We start from the raw sequence: 16,143 nt of genomic DNA, 5'->3' as shown, positions 1-16,143 counted from the left end.
TCTGCCTGTGTTTCTGCTTCTCTCTCTCTCTCTCTCTGTCTCTCACGAATAAATAAATCTTTAAAAAATAAATAAATATAAATAAAATAAATAAAAACCAAACCAAAGGCAATGTGCTAAAGGAAATCACTGACAGCCTAGATTCTATATCCAGAGAAAATATCCTTAAGAAATAAAAGGTGATTTAGGGACGCCTGGGTAGCTCAGCGGTTTGGCGCCTGCCTTTGGCCCAGTTTGGCATGATCCTGGAGACCTGGAATCGAGTCCCACTTCAGGCTCCCTGCATGGAGCCTGATTCTCTCTCTCTGCCTGTGTCTCTGCCTCTCTCTCTGTATCTCTCATTAATAAATAAATAAAATCTTTAAAGAAATGCTTTTAAAAAAAGAAAGAAAAGGTGATTTAGAGAGATTTCCAAATGACAAAAACTAAATTTGCAACTAAAGGATACTATTGTTTTAATGCATATCAAACTTAGAAGGATGCATGTGTAACATAAAAGGGAAAAAGCTGATATGGAAAACAGAATAATAATTATTATTTTTTTTTACGATTTTATTTATTTATTTGAGAGAGAGAGCACAAGTAGGGGGATTAGCAGAGAGAGAGAGAGGAAGCAGCAGACTCCCCAATGAGCAGGAAGCCCAATGTGAGGCTCGATCCCATGACTCTGGGATCATGACCTGAGCTGAAGGCAGATGCTTAACTGAGTGAGCCACCCAGGTGCCTCAATAAGTAATTTTTAATGATAAATTTTTAAATAAAAAAGGAAATTTTTATCAAGAGACAGCAAGTAATGGGGAGTGGGCAGAAAGAGGAGATAACCTTAAGCAGGCCCCACGTCCAGTCCAAAGTGGGGCTCAATCTCAAAAACCTGAGATCATGACCTGGGCTAAAATCAAGAGTCAGACACTTAACTCTGAGCTACCCAAGAACCACGCCAATTTTTAAATTTTAATTTTAATGATAAAAATAATCCAAAGGGGAAAAGTAAAAAGAGATATGATTGGAAGAAAAATTGGAAATAGTACATTTAAAAACAAATATTCAGCAATTATATTAAATAAATCGACTAAATATTTTAATCAAAAAATTTTTCACCTTACTTTGAGGCAATCATAAACTTGATGCCCAAACTTGAGAAATATATACCAAATGAATAATACACACACACAAGTCAACATAATTCAGTTTGCCAAAATGCTAAACTCAATCCAAAATTAAATAAGAAAGACAATATATTATGACTATGTTGAGTTTCTTCCAAGAATCCCAAGGAGGCTCAAGATTAAGAGTAGACTATAACATTTGTAATCCGATAAGGGCCTTCTATAACACAAAGAGAAAAAACTAGCTACCAGAAACACTATAATTGTGAAATACTACTTTCTATAGATCAAGAACTAAACAAAGGGACCCACTATAACAATCTACTCAGTGCTGGATTCTCAGCACTAGGATTCTCAGTCAGTGCAAGAGCGTAGGATAAAGGGGTTCAGTTCACAATAAGATGGCTGGACCCAAAATCAGGAGAAAAAAAAAGAGTCTGAGAATTACAGATGAATTCAATTAGGAAACTATAAAAATGCCATAAACATTTTTAAATTTATTTAAAAAGAATAAAGCAAGAACATACACGTTTTATCTACCTACACACACAATGCCATGCAGATAAAATAAAACATTTGCAACCAATAAGATGATTTGTATGTTCTAAAGTTAAGAGTACAATCAGAGGAAAAAAACTGGCAGAGGAAAGTTAAACTAGAAAAGTGTACATCTCAATCAAGATTATACAAGTTAACTCTTTTGCTGTTTTGCCAGACTGAGTGGAGGACAAAGTCACTAACGTGGCAGAAAATGTGTAGGGCTAATCACTCTTAGCAACTCCATCACTTTCTTTTGGTTATAAATCTGAGAAGAGAGTTCTTGGAATACTGCATTAAATGAGACCTAAAAACCTAAGTATTAGTAATCTCTAAGATTTCATATTTTCCTCCTGCCCTTAACAAATCTCACGAATTCTTTTTTAGTTTTCTGAGGGGGAGAGCAGGAAGTACTCAAATGTTTAGTACAATGACTACTTTCTGTTTTTTTCCACAGCTGCTCACAGCATTTTCACAGTTTATCTTTTACTTACTACCTAAAGTGGCCTCAGCTCACTTTATCAAACATGAACATTAAGAACTTGTCTTAAAATACATGGAAACAATATTATTGCATTAACAATAATTAAGGATGAGGTAAAATGATGGTGTACAACAAACTGATATTACATATAAAATATTGGTATCAAGAAACTATGAATTGCTTTTTCTGAGAGAAGTTTGAAATGAGCACCTGAGCAAGTTCCTTCTGTTCATTCACTAGTCGGCTGCAGCTAGCAATCATCTGGTCCAGGGCATAGAGCCGGTCTTCAAGTCCTTTAATGGCTTTCATATTCTGATTATCAAGTTTGGCAATAGTTTGACGGCACTCTGCTATAAATGGTCGAATAATCCTTGGATCAAGCTAAATGACAACAAAACATATGAATGAAGTTTTCAGCAAATAGTTAATATATTTCTCACTATTTTGACACACAGCTTCAGAGGAAAGAAAATGAAAAACATAGAAAAGTAAAAGCACAGGAAGTCTAAGTTATACTTCCACAAAACTGGGAGGATAGTTATGTTAATAAAAAACTACTGATTATATTAGAATCCATAATTAGGAATACAGTGCCAGGAACTATAATCTTCCCATCAATGCCACAACTTAATCAATCTTCCGTGTCACAGAGAAAATGTTATCTTTAAGGTCTTATAAAGTAAAGCAGAGTTAAAACACGTTCTTTGGTCATTGTCTTAAAACTCTAATTTCCCTCAAAACAAGGTCAACTTCCTTCCTTCCTGGAGGTATCTTTATTTTCAGTCTCTATCTCCTAAAGGAATTTGCTTGATCAACCCAACTTTCTTACTCTTCAATCTCTCCTGTTCCCTGGCTTACTTCCACAAATTTTCTGGGAATCATGGAACCTAACAAATTTGTCTCAACACTCTTCCCCTTTCCTTGAAAGAATACATTGGCAGTGTTTTTGCATGCAGTCTCCACAAAACCCACTCTGCCGAAGATCACCTATAACCTCCTTTCACTTGAAGTTCGTATACATTGAAGACAACCTCTCACAAACACTGGAAGCTTTGGGGCATTACCTCACGGATTCCTCCACAGTACCCTTCTTTGGCTCCTTTTCCTGTCTAATCCACGAATACAGATAATTCAGAAGGACTCTGTGCTTAGCCCGTTTGTACTATTTCTTCTATGATTTCAGCATAAGCATAATTTCTATGCAATCTCAACCCTTTTGTAATCCCTGATCCTTCTCACAGATTTTCAGCTTGTGTTTCTGATCACTTCTTTATACCTCCACAGGAGTATCAACCATGTTATCTTCTACTATTAACTCATTACAGTTGTCTCCTGTTGAGATCCCTAAATGGCTTTCTTCTGCCCACTATGACATCTAAAAAACACAGCATACAGTACAGCCTCCAGTGACTGGATACTAGTAAATTTTCCAAACCTATCCTCTTTTCAAACTGAATTGCCCATTACATCCACACAAACCCTGTGTTTCTCTAGCTCTAATCTTTCTTCAAACTGATCATTCTACTTGGTGTTTGAAAGGCTAACTCTGCCTCTATGTAAGGGTCCTAGTCAAATACTGCCTCCTTCTTGATGCCCTCCCTTATCTCTACAATCAAAGGACCGTACAATATTTAATGGACAGTGTTTGGTACACAAAGAACATACAAAAGCCGTTAAAACTCAACTACTACTTTATTGTTATTATCCATAGTCCAATTTAATTAATAAGAGGCTGCACATTTGCATCACTACAAAAAAGCTAACAGAGCCACTACTTAAACATAGGCAGCGGTAGCCCATTTACTAACAAAAACCATACGTATGTTAACATTTTCTCACTTTTCTTAACTTCATGGTAACTGAGTCCAATCTGCACACATTTCTGGTCCAAAGTATTGTACAAACCAAGATTGGCTTTAAATCACTAAGGTGATAAAGGGCTAGGAATGAGGATTAAAACATATTCAAATTTTTAGCTCATGCAGAATTATAACTACACATGGACTTCACATGGCAATGATTTAAAGAAGAAAAAACAAACCCAAAACCAGGGCTCCTGATTATGATAGTTTGTATTTCATAATTCATTGAAAGTATAATACAACAACACTGACAACGTGGAAGACTATTTTGTGAATCACCTGAGTACAGGTTATATAACCTGACTTCCTAAAAGCTGATTCTAATCAATATTTTATTTGCCTCCAAGTAATAAAAATTAAAATTTCCAAATAGAGTCACTGGAGAATTTTTTTAAATACATATTTCAAACCACAGATTTCTATTAATTATTTAGGAAATTTTTAGTAACTGAACACAGTGCTATGCTACTTTTTTACTCTTGGGTTTTTCCATTGATATTTACAAAGATTGATGTTACTGTCATCTTAGAAGAAACTAAAAATTTTCTTACCCTTTCCATTCTTTCCATCCCACCTCTAAATCCACACCCACTGCACAGAGCAAACAACAGTAATTCTATAAGATCACAAGAATCCTGAACAAAACACTAAAACAAGATTCAATAAATTATGCTGGTATTAATCTGGACAGCTTAGAAATGAGCTAAATGCACATATTTCCAATTATTAATTTCCAATGTCAGATATATGAATGTTTGCCTTTTCTATTTTTTTTTTAAGATTTTTTATTTACTTATTCATGAGAGAGAGGGAGAGAGAGAGAGGCAGAGACACAGGCAGAGGGAGAAGGAGGCTCCATGCAGGGAGCCTGATGTGGGACTTAATCCCAGGACTCCAGGATCACACCCTGGGCTGAAGGTGGCGCTAAACCACTGAGCCACCTGGGGCTGCAGGAAAGTTTGCCTTTTATAGTATAATCTGAACCAGAATATCCAAGACTCATTCTAATTATGAATATACTACAACCCAAGAAAATATGTGAATACACAAAAATGTAGCAACAATTTTACATTTTTCTCAGTATAGGAGAGAAAAGGTCATGAAAAAGCCATCAATCTACCCAAGTATTATGAAACAGAATATTCAAATGATGGATGGATGGTGATACAGGTAATAAATGAATGGCAGTGCTAGGATATGAGCCCTTATGTTGCCCAATCTTACGCAAGTTCCATAATACCTATGTCTTGACTCGTTTTTTGAAAAAGATTATGGCAATTGGAAACACATGTTACAAATACCGTTGAAACTGGGATTACTATGTAAAAATGATGGCTTTAAACAGGATTTGCTTTTATAGAAAATCAAACCTTGGAGCATTTTAAAATTCACTGGCAAATAGCACTACTACTATCAGATAATCAAGCAGGTGAGTTATATGTAACTATGTAATGCACATGAGATAAATGGAAGGCATCTCTGATGAGAAGTTCCATACTCAGTTTATTCTATCTTTAGAAATGCTATAGTGGTATTAAGAATAAATATATAAAACTACCAAGAGGAGAAAACTATTAATCTAATAAAAAATCATGACAAAGTACTGTTTATTATGCAGTATATCGTATTACTGTAATGTCCTACACTGTAATATATAGGCAGAAATATATAAATTCCTCAGAATGTATTATCATTCCTTTTGACAAGTTTTTAAGCTGACACGCACAACTTAAGAGTGCTGTATTACAGACAGTATTTTAAACTATGCTACCTCATTTTGTATCAAGTGACTATAACCAAATAAAAATTTATATTATGCTTTCAAAATATAATGGTCATGTAATCTATCACAAAGACCCTTGGTATACACTATGAAAGTAAACATTAACTTAGGTCAGTAATGTGACACCCTAGTAATAATACTATATAGCTAACTTCGTTTTCTGTAGATATAAATTCCTGTGGAATTTCATCAAGCCAGAGAAGGATCATTGTTTATTTTCTCTTGTCATGAAAAGTGAATAAAAATTATATGGCTGTGCTGGATTTCACTTAAACATGCAAATGGAAAGCCAACTTACAGTTCTTTTAAAAGGGGATTCTCCTCAGTCTACAGCCCTATTCTCTAACTCATGCAGAAATACACACACACACACACATACATATATATATACCTATATTATTCTATTTACAATCATGTGCTTGACTTTCCACAATCATAGGTTATAAGTTTTAGGCTACTAACATGTCAACAATTTAAATAGGAACACCAGTTTTCAATCCTTTTAGGTAGCAATCTTTGCATAATATATTATACACTCCCATGCCCTGGCAAATGTCTTCATTGAAGCTGTCTTTAACGACAAATAAATGGCCAAAAAGAAATGCCTCCTTTAAAGGATTTCATCAAGGAAGTTGAAATTTAAAGAATAAGAAGAAACCTAGGATTTATTTAAGTTTTCCATTTTGAAAGGTATGTGTTATTTTCCAGGCATCCCAAACAATGCACTGCCTTTCTCAGTATTCAAAGATCAAGTCTCTTTTCCAATTGAGTGCCCTTTAAGAAAAGATGAAATATCCTGCCCATCATCTTTAGACAACAGGAAACTTCAAAATATTATCTTATGTCTGTGTAAGTGAAATATGTGTCCCATCAACTTTGACTTCAAAGATTTTCTAGCAGCTTACGGATCATGTTATTTTGTTTTTAAAAGATCTACTTATTTTAGAGAGAGAGTGGAAGCTCCCCCTTGACGTGGGGTAAGGGTGGCGGGGAGAAGGAGAGAGGAATCCCATGTAGACTCCCCACTGACCATGGAGCCTAACACACAAGGCTTGATCCCAGGACTCTGAAACTGTGACCTGAGGTGAAATCAAGAGTTGGCTTAATCGACTGAGCCATCCAGGGACCCCTGGATCATATTTTAAGAGATATTTTACTCCCCAGACCTAAATGTTTTCCTAGTATATTTGGGGAAGAACTTATTAATCTAAAATACAAGCTCACTATAATTTACAAAATACAACCCAGACCACAATATTGAAATTTTGAATTTTAAAACATCTCAGGCAGATAAAGTATTTAAAACTTTTTTAAAAGGAAGAAGTTCCTTTTAGGAGGAATGGTGATTAGAAAGATGCACACCAGATTTTCTGGGAGTTGAAAGTGATCAGTATCTTCCTTTGGGTGGTCATTACTCCGTGACCTAACTGCTCAAGAACTTGTATATTTTACTGACCATAAATCATTCTCGCTGCTAAAAAAAAATATTTTTAATATTTTGTAATTTTGTAAAAAACAAAATTTTCTTTAATATTTTCCAAAAGACCTTCCAAGTTCTATAGAATTTGTAAATGTGAACATCTGATCCATTATTAAATTAACTTAAAAATATGGTAGGCTAGAGGTGGCCATTTCTATTTACCTATTTACTTATATTTAGAGAGTGCTATGTATTTAAGGCACAATAATGAAAACATTAAGACTGCACAAGTTTTACCTAACAGATGAAAGAGCCTAACTGTAAGAACAAATTAGAGGATAGGAGATATTAGCATATCTACATATGTTACAAGTTCAGAAAAAAAATATATTTCAAAGTGCTACCACCAAAATCTACACCATTTGAGTAGGCACTTCAAGGTTCTGCAGTGCAGTAGAAATTTTACATATATGACCTCTAAGACTCTTCACAAATTTACTATTAATTCATAAATAAGGGTACAAAGGAAAAGATTTAATCTGTCCAAGGCTAAATCCTTGGTTATGAAGTCTTACACCAAGGCTCATTATTTCCACTATAATAATATTACCATTCTCAAGTTTATAAAATATTTAGTATAAATAATAGTTGAAATGACATAAGAAATATTAAATTGACATGACTTACTCTGCTCATGGAATCAAAGCATTTCCTGACCAACGATTCCACATCATTAGGTCTATCTTGAACATTTATCCAGTCTAATAAAGAAACATTAAAAAAAGGCAGATCACCGTCTTTAGCATCTACTGAAGTTTCATCCTGCTGGACAGTATTTTGACAAGATTCCCTAATTTCTTTTCCAATTTCAGCATCTGTGGTATCTGGGGCTATATGTTCCACTGACTTGTGAAAGGAGGTTAACAAGGATTGGTTAGTTGCTCTAGGCATATCAGGAGAAAGCACCAGTTCAGTGGAGGTTTTCATTTCAGCCTTTTCTGAGCCTTCATGTTCAGGTAAAGAATCCAGTCTTCCCAAACATTCCCTGTAACTATGTCTGGTTAGGCACTCCAACAGTGGAATCTTGGCCATTACTGAAACCGCAGTTCCTAAACTTAAAACACAAAAGATCTGTCAGTAAAATTATGGGACCACTCTAATTAGAGATTAGCATTTTGAAAGAAATAGCATTCAATTATTATACACATAAATATTACCATTACTATAATGCATATAGGTATGGTTCTTTAAAAGAAACTTAGTTATTAGACAGAAAAGGGTTATCATTAACACATTGAAATTTCACTCTCAAGTAAAAGGAGCCAGCTTATACTAAAGAAGTAAACACTTGGTTTTCATCAAACCTTAAGATATAAAAAATTCAACTTTACAATAAAGATTTACGAAAGCAGTCCCCTAAAGTATGACGTTAAACCAATCAAGTATTTTTTGATAATTTTATTCTGTGCTTTCAACTTAACAATCCTAATAAAGATTAAGGTAACTCTCACATTCATTACACCCTACAGACAGGTAGATATATGTTGTCAAAAGGCACTGGGGAAGATGATATCAATGACTTGATTTATGCAAAAACATTTTTGAAGGGGCTCAGGCTCCTACACAAAATTATATCTAAAAGAACTTCCCAAATAAGAGTTACTTGAAAATGTTGTTGTATACACTTTCTAGTCTCAAATAATCATTCCCTTTCTTCCCAAGATCAGTTCCATTGGCAACACCAAAACCTAATTCATACTACAAAACAGAAAAATTTGAATAAGGTTCATTTTAATTAAAATGATGTTATTCCCCTCCAAGTTAAAGTAACAAAAAATATAAAAACTAAAAAGTGACTGTAAAATGTGGAAAGCATACACAAAGACAACAGAGGGCTATACTGGTACTGAATCATTACTATATTTTTACATTCATTATAGCTCTTTTAAAAAACAACCACTGCCTATCAGATGTGCTTATTTGCATAGAACCAGAAAGCCATCAAAATGGCTTCTTTCCATCTTAGCAAGCCTACATCCTAGAGCAATATTTAAAAAGGAAAATAAAAATTTCCTTGATTGATGAATATTGAAAAAATTTCCATTTCTGTCAGATGTGTTATATTTATATTTTCACTTTATTGCGAAATTGATAGCAGGGCAAGAAGGAGGCAAAGACTCTTGAGTTTGTAAATGATTTAGAAGAATTTTGAGCCCTTTACATAAAACAAGATAAGAAAAAAAAAATGTGGGAGATCGGTAAATAGGAAGTAAATAAAACTGACCATAATAAATAAATAAATAAAAATTTTAGAGCCTATAAAAGTCACCATAAAAGTCTCAAAAAGTGAAGAATTATAACAATTAGAAATGAAATCACATTTACTAAACAACTGATAAATTGCAAAAGTATTTTAAACAAACATCTTATTATCCATTTTAAAAGTAAACATACTGAGTAAGTTTTAACTTGATGTCTTCTATGGATTGCAGATAATTTGAATAAATACTTTCAAACTTGAAAAGTAGTTTTTGGTAAGAATTTGAACAGTCCTCCAGATTGGCCATGATTGCAGCCCAGCCTTGGTGTTGAAGATGTTCATCATGGACCAGACCTTCACAGAAAGAGCAAAGTTTCTTGGCAACTTCATACATTTCCTATATTGAAAATGAAGAAACACAGTAAAAGAAGGTAATGTTTGTATGCACATGTTTGTGTGTGTGTATATATATATATACCTGTATGTAAAAACATAGCCTAAATATATTTTCAACAAAGCACTGACAAGGGAATATTTTAAACAAAGCACCAACAAGGGAATGTTTCAATTTATCTTAAGTGGTTCTGCTCGTTGTTATGACACTAAGGAAGAAGAACTTCTAACTCAATACTGCTGGAAATATATATTGGTGGAATACCTATAGATGGCAATTCAGCAATAACTATCTAAAGTAAAATGGCGTCTATTGTTTGGCAGCATGATTCATCTTATAGAAATTTACCCAATAAAAGCTTAAGCAAATAAGCAAAAATACTAAAAGGATCTTTTTTTTTTAAGATTTTATTTATTTATTCATAAGAGACAGAGAGAGAGAGAGAGAGGCAGAGACATAGAAAGAAGGAGAAGCAGGCTCCCTGAGGGGAGCCTAATGCAGGACTCGCCCCCAGAAGCCCAGGATCATACCCTGAGTCAAAGGCAGACACTCAACCACTGAGCCACCAAGGTGCCCTTAAAGGTTCTTTACTTCAACTATAAAAAAAAAAGTCTATCAAGAAATTATGTGCATCTATACAACAGAATTTATCTAACATTAGATATTTAAGATGAAAAAGATATATTTATAAAAATAGGAAAAGATCAATATACAGCAAATTTAAAAGGTAGGCTAGATTCATAAAGTGAATTTTCTATGTTTACTACTATATGACAAATCAGTTATAGGTGACCCGACAGACCTAAATGTAAGGTTTTTTGTTTTTGTTTTTACAAAAAGGGTAGATGAGGGATGCCTGGGTGGTGCAGTGGTTGAGCCTCTGCCTTTGGCTCAGGGCGCGAATCCTCGAGTCCTGGGATCGAGTCCCACAGCAGGCTCCGGGCAGGATCCCAGGAGGGCCATGCCCCGCCGTGAGCATCCAGGCCCCTAAAGACTGGGAGCTACCGTAGTTACTGCGGAAGCTGACTCTAGGGATGGAGAGCTGGCTGCCACCACGTTTGTTGTTCCCCCTGGGGTCATCTTGTACCTGGGACTGAGCAGGGGCCTCACAGGATAAAAAGCTCCCACTGAGCCGTGCACCTGGCAGGGGGCCGAGCAGCTCCCCCAGGTGCACACACCTGAGAATCAGCAGAGCAGGCCCCTCCCCCAGAAGACCACCTGGAAGGACAGGGGAAAGCAAGTTATTCACCAAGCAGCACTGAAAGTACCAGGGGAAGTCGAGGGATTTACAGTATATAGAATCAGAGAATACTCCCCCTTGTTTTTTGTTTTGCTTGTCCCCCCCTCCCGCTTTTATTTCTTTTTCTCTTTTCCAGTACAACTTTTATTGGCCCCTCTGCACTGAGCAAAATGACTAGAAAGAAGAACTTGCCACAAAAGGAAGAATCAGAAACAGTCCTCTCTGCCACAGAGTTACAGAATTTGGATTACAATTCAGTGTCAGAAAGCGAATTCAGAAGCACAATTATAAAGATACTGGTGGCTCCACAAAAAAGGATAAAGGATTCAAGAGACTTCATGACTGCAGAATTTAGATCTAATCAGGCCGCAATTAAAAATCAATTAAATGAGATGCAATCGAAACTGGAGGTCCTAACGAGGAGGGTTAATGAGGTAGGAGAAAGAGTGAGTGATAGAAGACAACTGTATGGCAAGGAAGGAAGCTGAGGACAAAAGAGAAAAACACCTGAAAGACCACAAGGTTAAGGGAAATGACAGCCACAGAAGGAAAAAAAATCTATGTTTAATTGGAGTTCCAGAGGGGGCCGAAAGGGACAGAAGTCCAGAACATGTATTTGAACAAATCATAGCAGAAAAATTCCCTAACGTGGGAAGGGAAACAGGCACTCAGATCCAGGAGATGTAGAGATCACCCCCCATATTCAATAAAAACCGCTCAACACGTCTACATTTAATAGTGAAGCTTGCAAATTCCAAAGAAAAACAGAAGATCCTTAAAGCAGCAAGAGACAAGAGATCCCTAACCTTTATGGGGAGAAATATTAGGTTAACAGCAGACCTCTCCACAGAGACCTGGCAGGCCAGAAAGGGCTGGCAGGATATATTCAGGGTCCTAAATGAGAAGAACCTGCAGCCAAGAATACTTTATCCAGCAAGCAAGGCTCTCTCATTCAGAATAGAAGGAGAGATAGAGCTTCCAAAATAGGCAGAAACTGAAAGAATATGTGACCACCAAACCAGATCTCCAAGAAATATTAAGGGGGACTCTGTAAAAGAAAGAGGAAGTCCAAGGAAATAATCCACAAAAACAGGGACTGAATAGGGATCATGACGACACTAAATTCATATCTTTCAATAGTAACTCTGAACATGAATGGGCTTAATGACCCCATCAAAAGGTGCAGGGTTTCAGACTGGATAAAAAAGCAGGACCCATCTATTTGCTGTCTACAAGAGACTCATTTTAGAGGTAAGGACACCTACAGCCTGAAAATAAAAGGTTGGAGAACCATGTACCATTCAAATGGTCCTCAAAAGACAGCCGGGGCAGCAATCCTCATATCACATAAATTAAAGTTTATCCCAATAACTGTAGTAAGAGATGAAGAGGGACATTATATCATATTTAAAGGATCTATCCAACAGGTGGAACTAACAATCATCAACATTTATGCCCTGAATGTGGGAGCTGCCAAATATATCAATCAATTAATAACCAAAGACATACTTAGATAATAATACTTATCCTTGGTGACTTGAATACAGCACTTTCTACAATTGACAGATATTCTAAGCACACATCTCCAAAGAAACAAGAGCTTTAAATGATACACTGGACCAGATGGACTTCACAGATATTTACAGAACTTTACATCCAAACTCAACTGAATACACATTCTTCTCAAGTGCACATAGAACTTACTCCAAAATAGACCACATACTGGGTCACAAATCAGGTCTTAACCAATACCAAAAGATTGGGATCATCCCCCTGCATATTTTCAGACCATAATGCTTTGAAATTAGAACTAAATCACAAGAAGAAGTTTGGAAGGATTTCAAACACGTGGAGGTTAAGGAACAACCTGATGAGAGATGAAAGGGTCAACCAGGAAATTAGGGAAGAATTAAAAAGATTCATGGAAACTAATGAGAATGAAGATACAACCATTCAAAATCTTTGGGATGCAGCAAAAGCAGTCCTGAAGGGGAAATACATTGCAATACAAGCCTCCATCCAGAAACTGGAAAGAATTCAAATACAAAAGCTAACCTTGCACCTAAAGGAGCTAGAGAAAAAACAGCAAACAGATCCTACACCCAACAGAACAAGAGAATTAATAAAGATTCGAGCAGAACTCCATGAAATAAGAGACCAGAAGAACTGTGCAAAAGATCAGCAAAACCAGGAGTTGGTTCTCTGAAAGATTAAGATAGATAAACCATTAGCCAGCCTTATTAAAGAAAAGAGAATAAAGACTCAAATTAATAAAATCATGAATGAGAAAGGAGATCACCACCAATACCAAGGAAATACAAACAACTTAAAAAACTTATTATGAGCAGCTATAAGCCAATAAATTAGGCAATCTAGAAGAAATGGACGCATTTCTGGAAAACCACAAACTAACAAACTGGAACAGGAAGAACTAGAAAACCTGAACAAGCCAATAACTAGGGAGGAAATTGAAGCAGTCATCAAAAACCTCCCCAAACACAAAAATCCAGGGCCAGATGGCTTCCCAGGGGAATTCTATCAAACGTTTAAAGAAGAAACCATACCTATTCTACTAAAGCTGTTTGGAAAGATAGAAAGAGATGGAGTACTTCCAAATTCATTCTATGAGGCCAGCATCACCTTAATTCCGAAACCAGACAAAGACCCCACCAAAAAGGAGAATTACAGACCAATATCCCTGATGAACACAGATGCAAGAATTCTCAACAAGATACTAGCCAAAAGGATCCAACAGTACATTAAGAGGAGTATTCACCATGACCAAGTGGGATTTATCCCCAGGATGCAAGGCTGGTTCAACACTCGTAAAACAATCAATGTGATTCATCATACCAGCAAGAGAAAAACCAAGAACCATAGGATCCTCTCAATAGATGCAGAGAAAGCATTTGACAACATACAGCATCCATTCCTGATCAAAACTCTTCAGAGTGTAGGGATAGAGGGAACATTCCTCAGCATCTTAAAAGCCATCTACGAAAAGCCCACAGCAAATATCATTCTCAATGGAGAAACACCGGGAGCCTTTATCTAAGATCAGGAACACGACAGGGATGTCCACTCTCACCACTGCTATTCAACATAGTACTGGAAGTCCTCGCCTCAGCAATCAGTTAACCAAAAGAAATCAAAGGCATTCAAACTGGCAAAGAAGTCAAACTCTCCCTCTTTGCCGATGACATGATTCTGTACAGAGAAAACCCAAAAGCCTCCACCCCAAGATTGCTAGAACTCATACAGCAATTTGGTAGCGTGGCAGGATACAAAATCAATGCCCAGAAATCAGTGGCATTTCTACACACTAACAATGAGACTGAATAAAGAGAAATTAAGGAGTCAGTCCCATTTACAATTGCACCCAAAAGCATAAGATACCTAGGAATAAACCTAACCAAAGAGGTAAAGGATCTATACCCTAAAAACTATAGAACACTTCTGAAAGAAATTGAGGAAGACACAAAGAGATGGAAAAATATTCCATGCTCATGGATTGGCAGAATTAATATTGTGAAAATGTCACTGTTAACCAGGGCAATTTACACGTTTAATGCAATCCCTATCAAAATACCATGGACTTTCTTCAGAGAGTTAGAACAAATTATTTTAAGATTTGTGTGGAATCAGAAAAGACCCTGAATAGCCAGGGGAATATTAAAAAAGAAAACCAGAGCTGGGGCATCACAATGCTAGATTTCAGATTGTACTACAAAGCTTTGGTCATAGATCAATGGAACAGAATACAGATCATAGAATACAGAACATAGATCAATGGAACAGAATCCCGAATCCAGAAGTGGACCCTCAACTTTATGGTCAACTAATATTCGACAAAGGAGGAAAGACTATTCACTGGAAAAAAAGACAGTCTCTTCAATAAACGGTGCTGGGAAAATTGGACATCCACATGCAGAAGAATGAAACTAGACCATTCTCTTACACCATACACAAAGATAAACTCAAAATGGATGAAAGATCTAAATGTGAGACAAGAATCCATCAAAATCCTAGAAGAGAACACAGGTCACAGCAATTTCTTGCAAGATCCATCCATGAAGGCAAGAAAAACAAAAGCAGAAATGAACTACTGGGACTTCATCAAGATAAAAAGCTTCTGCACAGCCAAAGAAACAGTCAACAAAACTAAAAGACAACCTACAGAATGGGAGAAGATATTTGCAAATGACCTATCAGATAAAGGGCTAGTTTCCAAGATCTATAAGAGCTTAGTAAACTCAACACCAAAGAACAAACAATCCAATCATGAAATGGGCAAAAGACATGAACAGAAATCTCACAGAGGAAGACACAGACATGGCCAACAAGCACATGAGAAAATGCTCCACATCACTTGCCATCAGGGAAATACAAATCAAAACCACAATGAGATCCCACCTCACACCAGTGAGAATGGGGAAAATTAACAAGACAGGAAACCACAAATGTTGGAGAGGATGCGGAGAAAGGGGAACCCTCTTGCACTGTTGGTGGGAATGTGACCTGGTGCAGCCACTCTGGAAGACTGTGTGGAGGTTCCTCAAAGAGTTAAAAATAGATCTGCCCTACGACCCAGCAATTGTACTCCAGGGGATTTACCCCAAAGATACAGATACAGTGAAACGCCGGGACACCTGCACCCCGATGTTTCTAGCAGCAATGTCCACAATAGCCAAACTGTGGAAGGAGCCTCGGTGTCCATCAAAAGACGATGGATAAAGAAGATGTGGTCTATGTATACAATGGAATATTCCTCAGCCATTAGAAACGACAGATACCCACCATTTGCTTTGTGTGGACGGACCTGGAGGGTATTATGCTGAGTGAAGTAAGTCAATCGTAAAAGGACAAACATTATATGGTCCCGTTCATTTGGGGAATATAAAAATTAGTGAAAGGGAATAAAGGGAAAGGAGAGAAAATGAGTGGGAAATATCAGTGATGGTGACAAAACATGAGATACACCTAACTCTGGGAAATGAACAAGGGGTAGTGGAAGGGGAGGTGGGTGGGGGGTTGGGGTGACTGGGTGATGGGCACTA

The 16,143-nt window shown here is 36.6% G+C and overlaps 1 protein-coding gene across 2 annotated transcripts in view; it reads right to left on the bottom strand.

The window, feature by feature from the left end:
• RB1CC1 (RB1 inducible coiled-coil 1) overlaps positions 1–16,143 on the bottom strand; it is a 98,303-nt gene that overhangs the window by 46,094 nt on the left and 36,066 nt on the right. For both annotated transcript variants that reach the window (XM_041768476.1, XM_041768477.1), the window contains exons 6-8: positions 9,647–9,849; positions 7,880–8,306; positions 2,338–2,508 (exon numbers count right to left, since the gene is read on the bottom strand). In XM_041768476.1, coding sequence (XP_041624410.1) covers positions 2,338–2,508; positions 7,880–8,306; positions 9,647–9,849 — 801 coding nt within the window. The remainder of the gene's footprint in view (positions 1–2,337; positions 2,509–7,879; positions 8,307–9,646; positions 9,850–16,143) is intronic.

Source organism: Vulpes lagopus, chromosome 9 (genome assembly GCF_018345385.1).
Source record: "Vulpes lagopus strain Blue_001 chromosome 9, ASM1834538v1, whole genome shotgun sequence".
Lineage (NCBI taxonomy): Eukaryota > Metazoa > Chordata > Mammalia > Carnivora > Canidae > Vulpes > Vulpes lagopus.
This window is presented reverse-complemented; position numbering and strand designations above follow the sequence as displayed.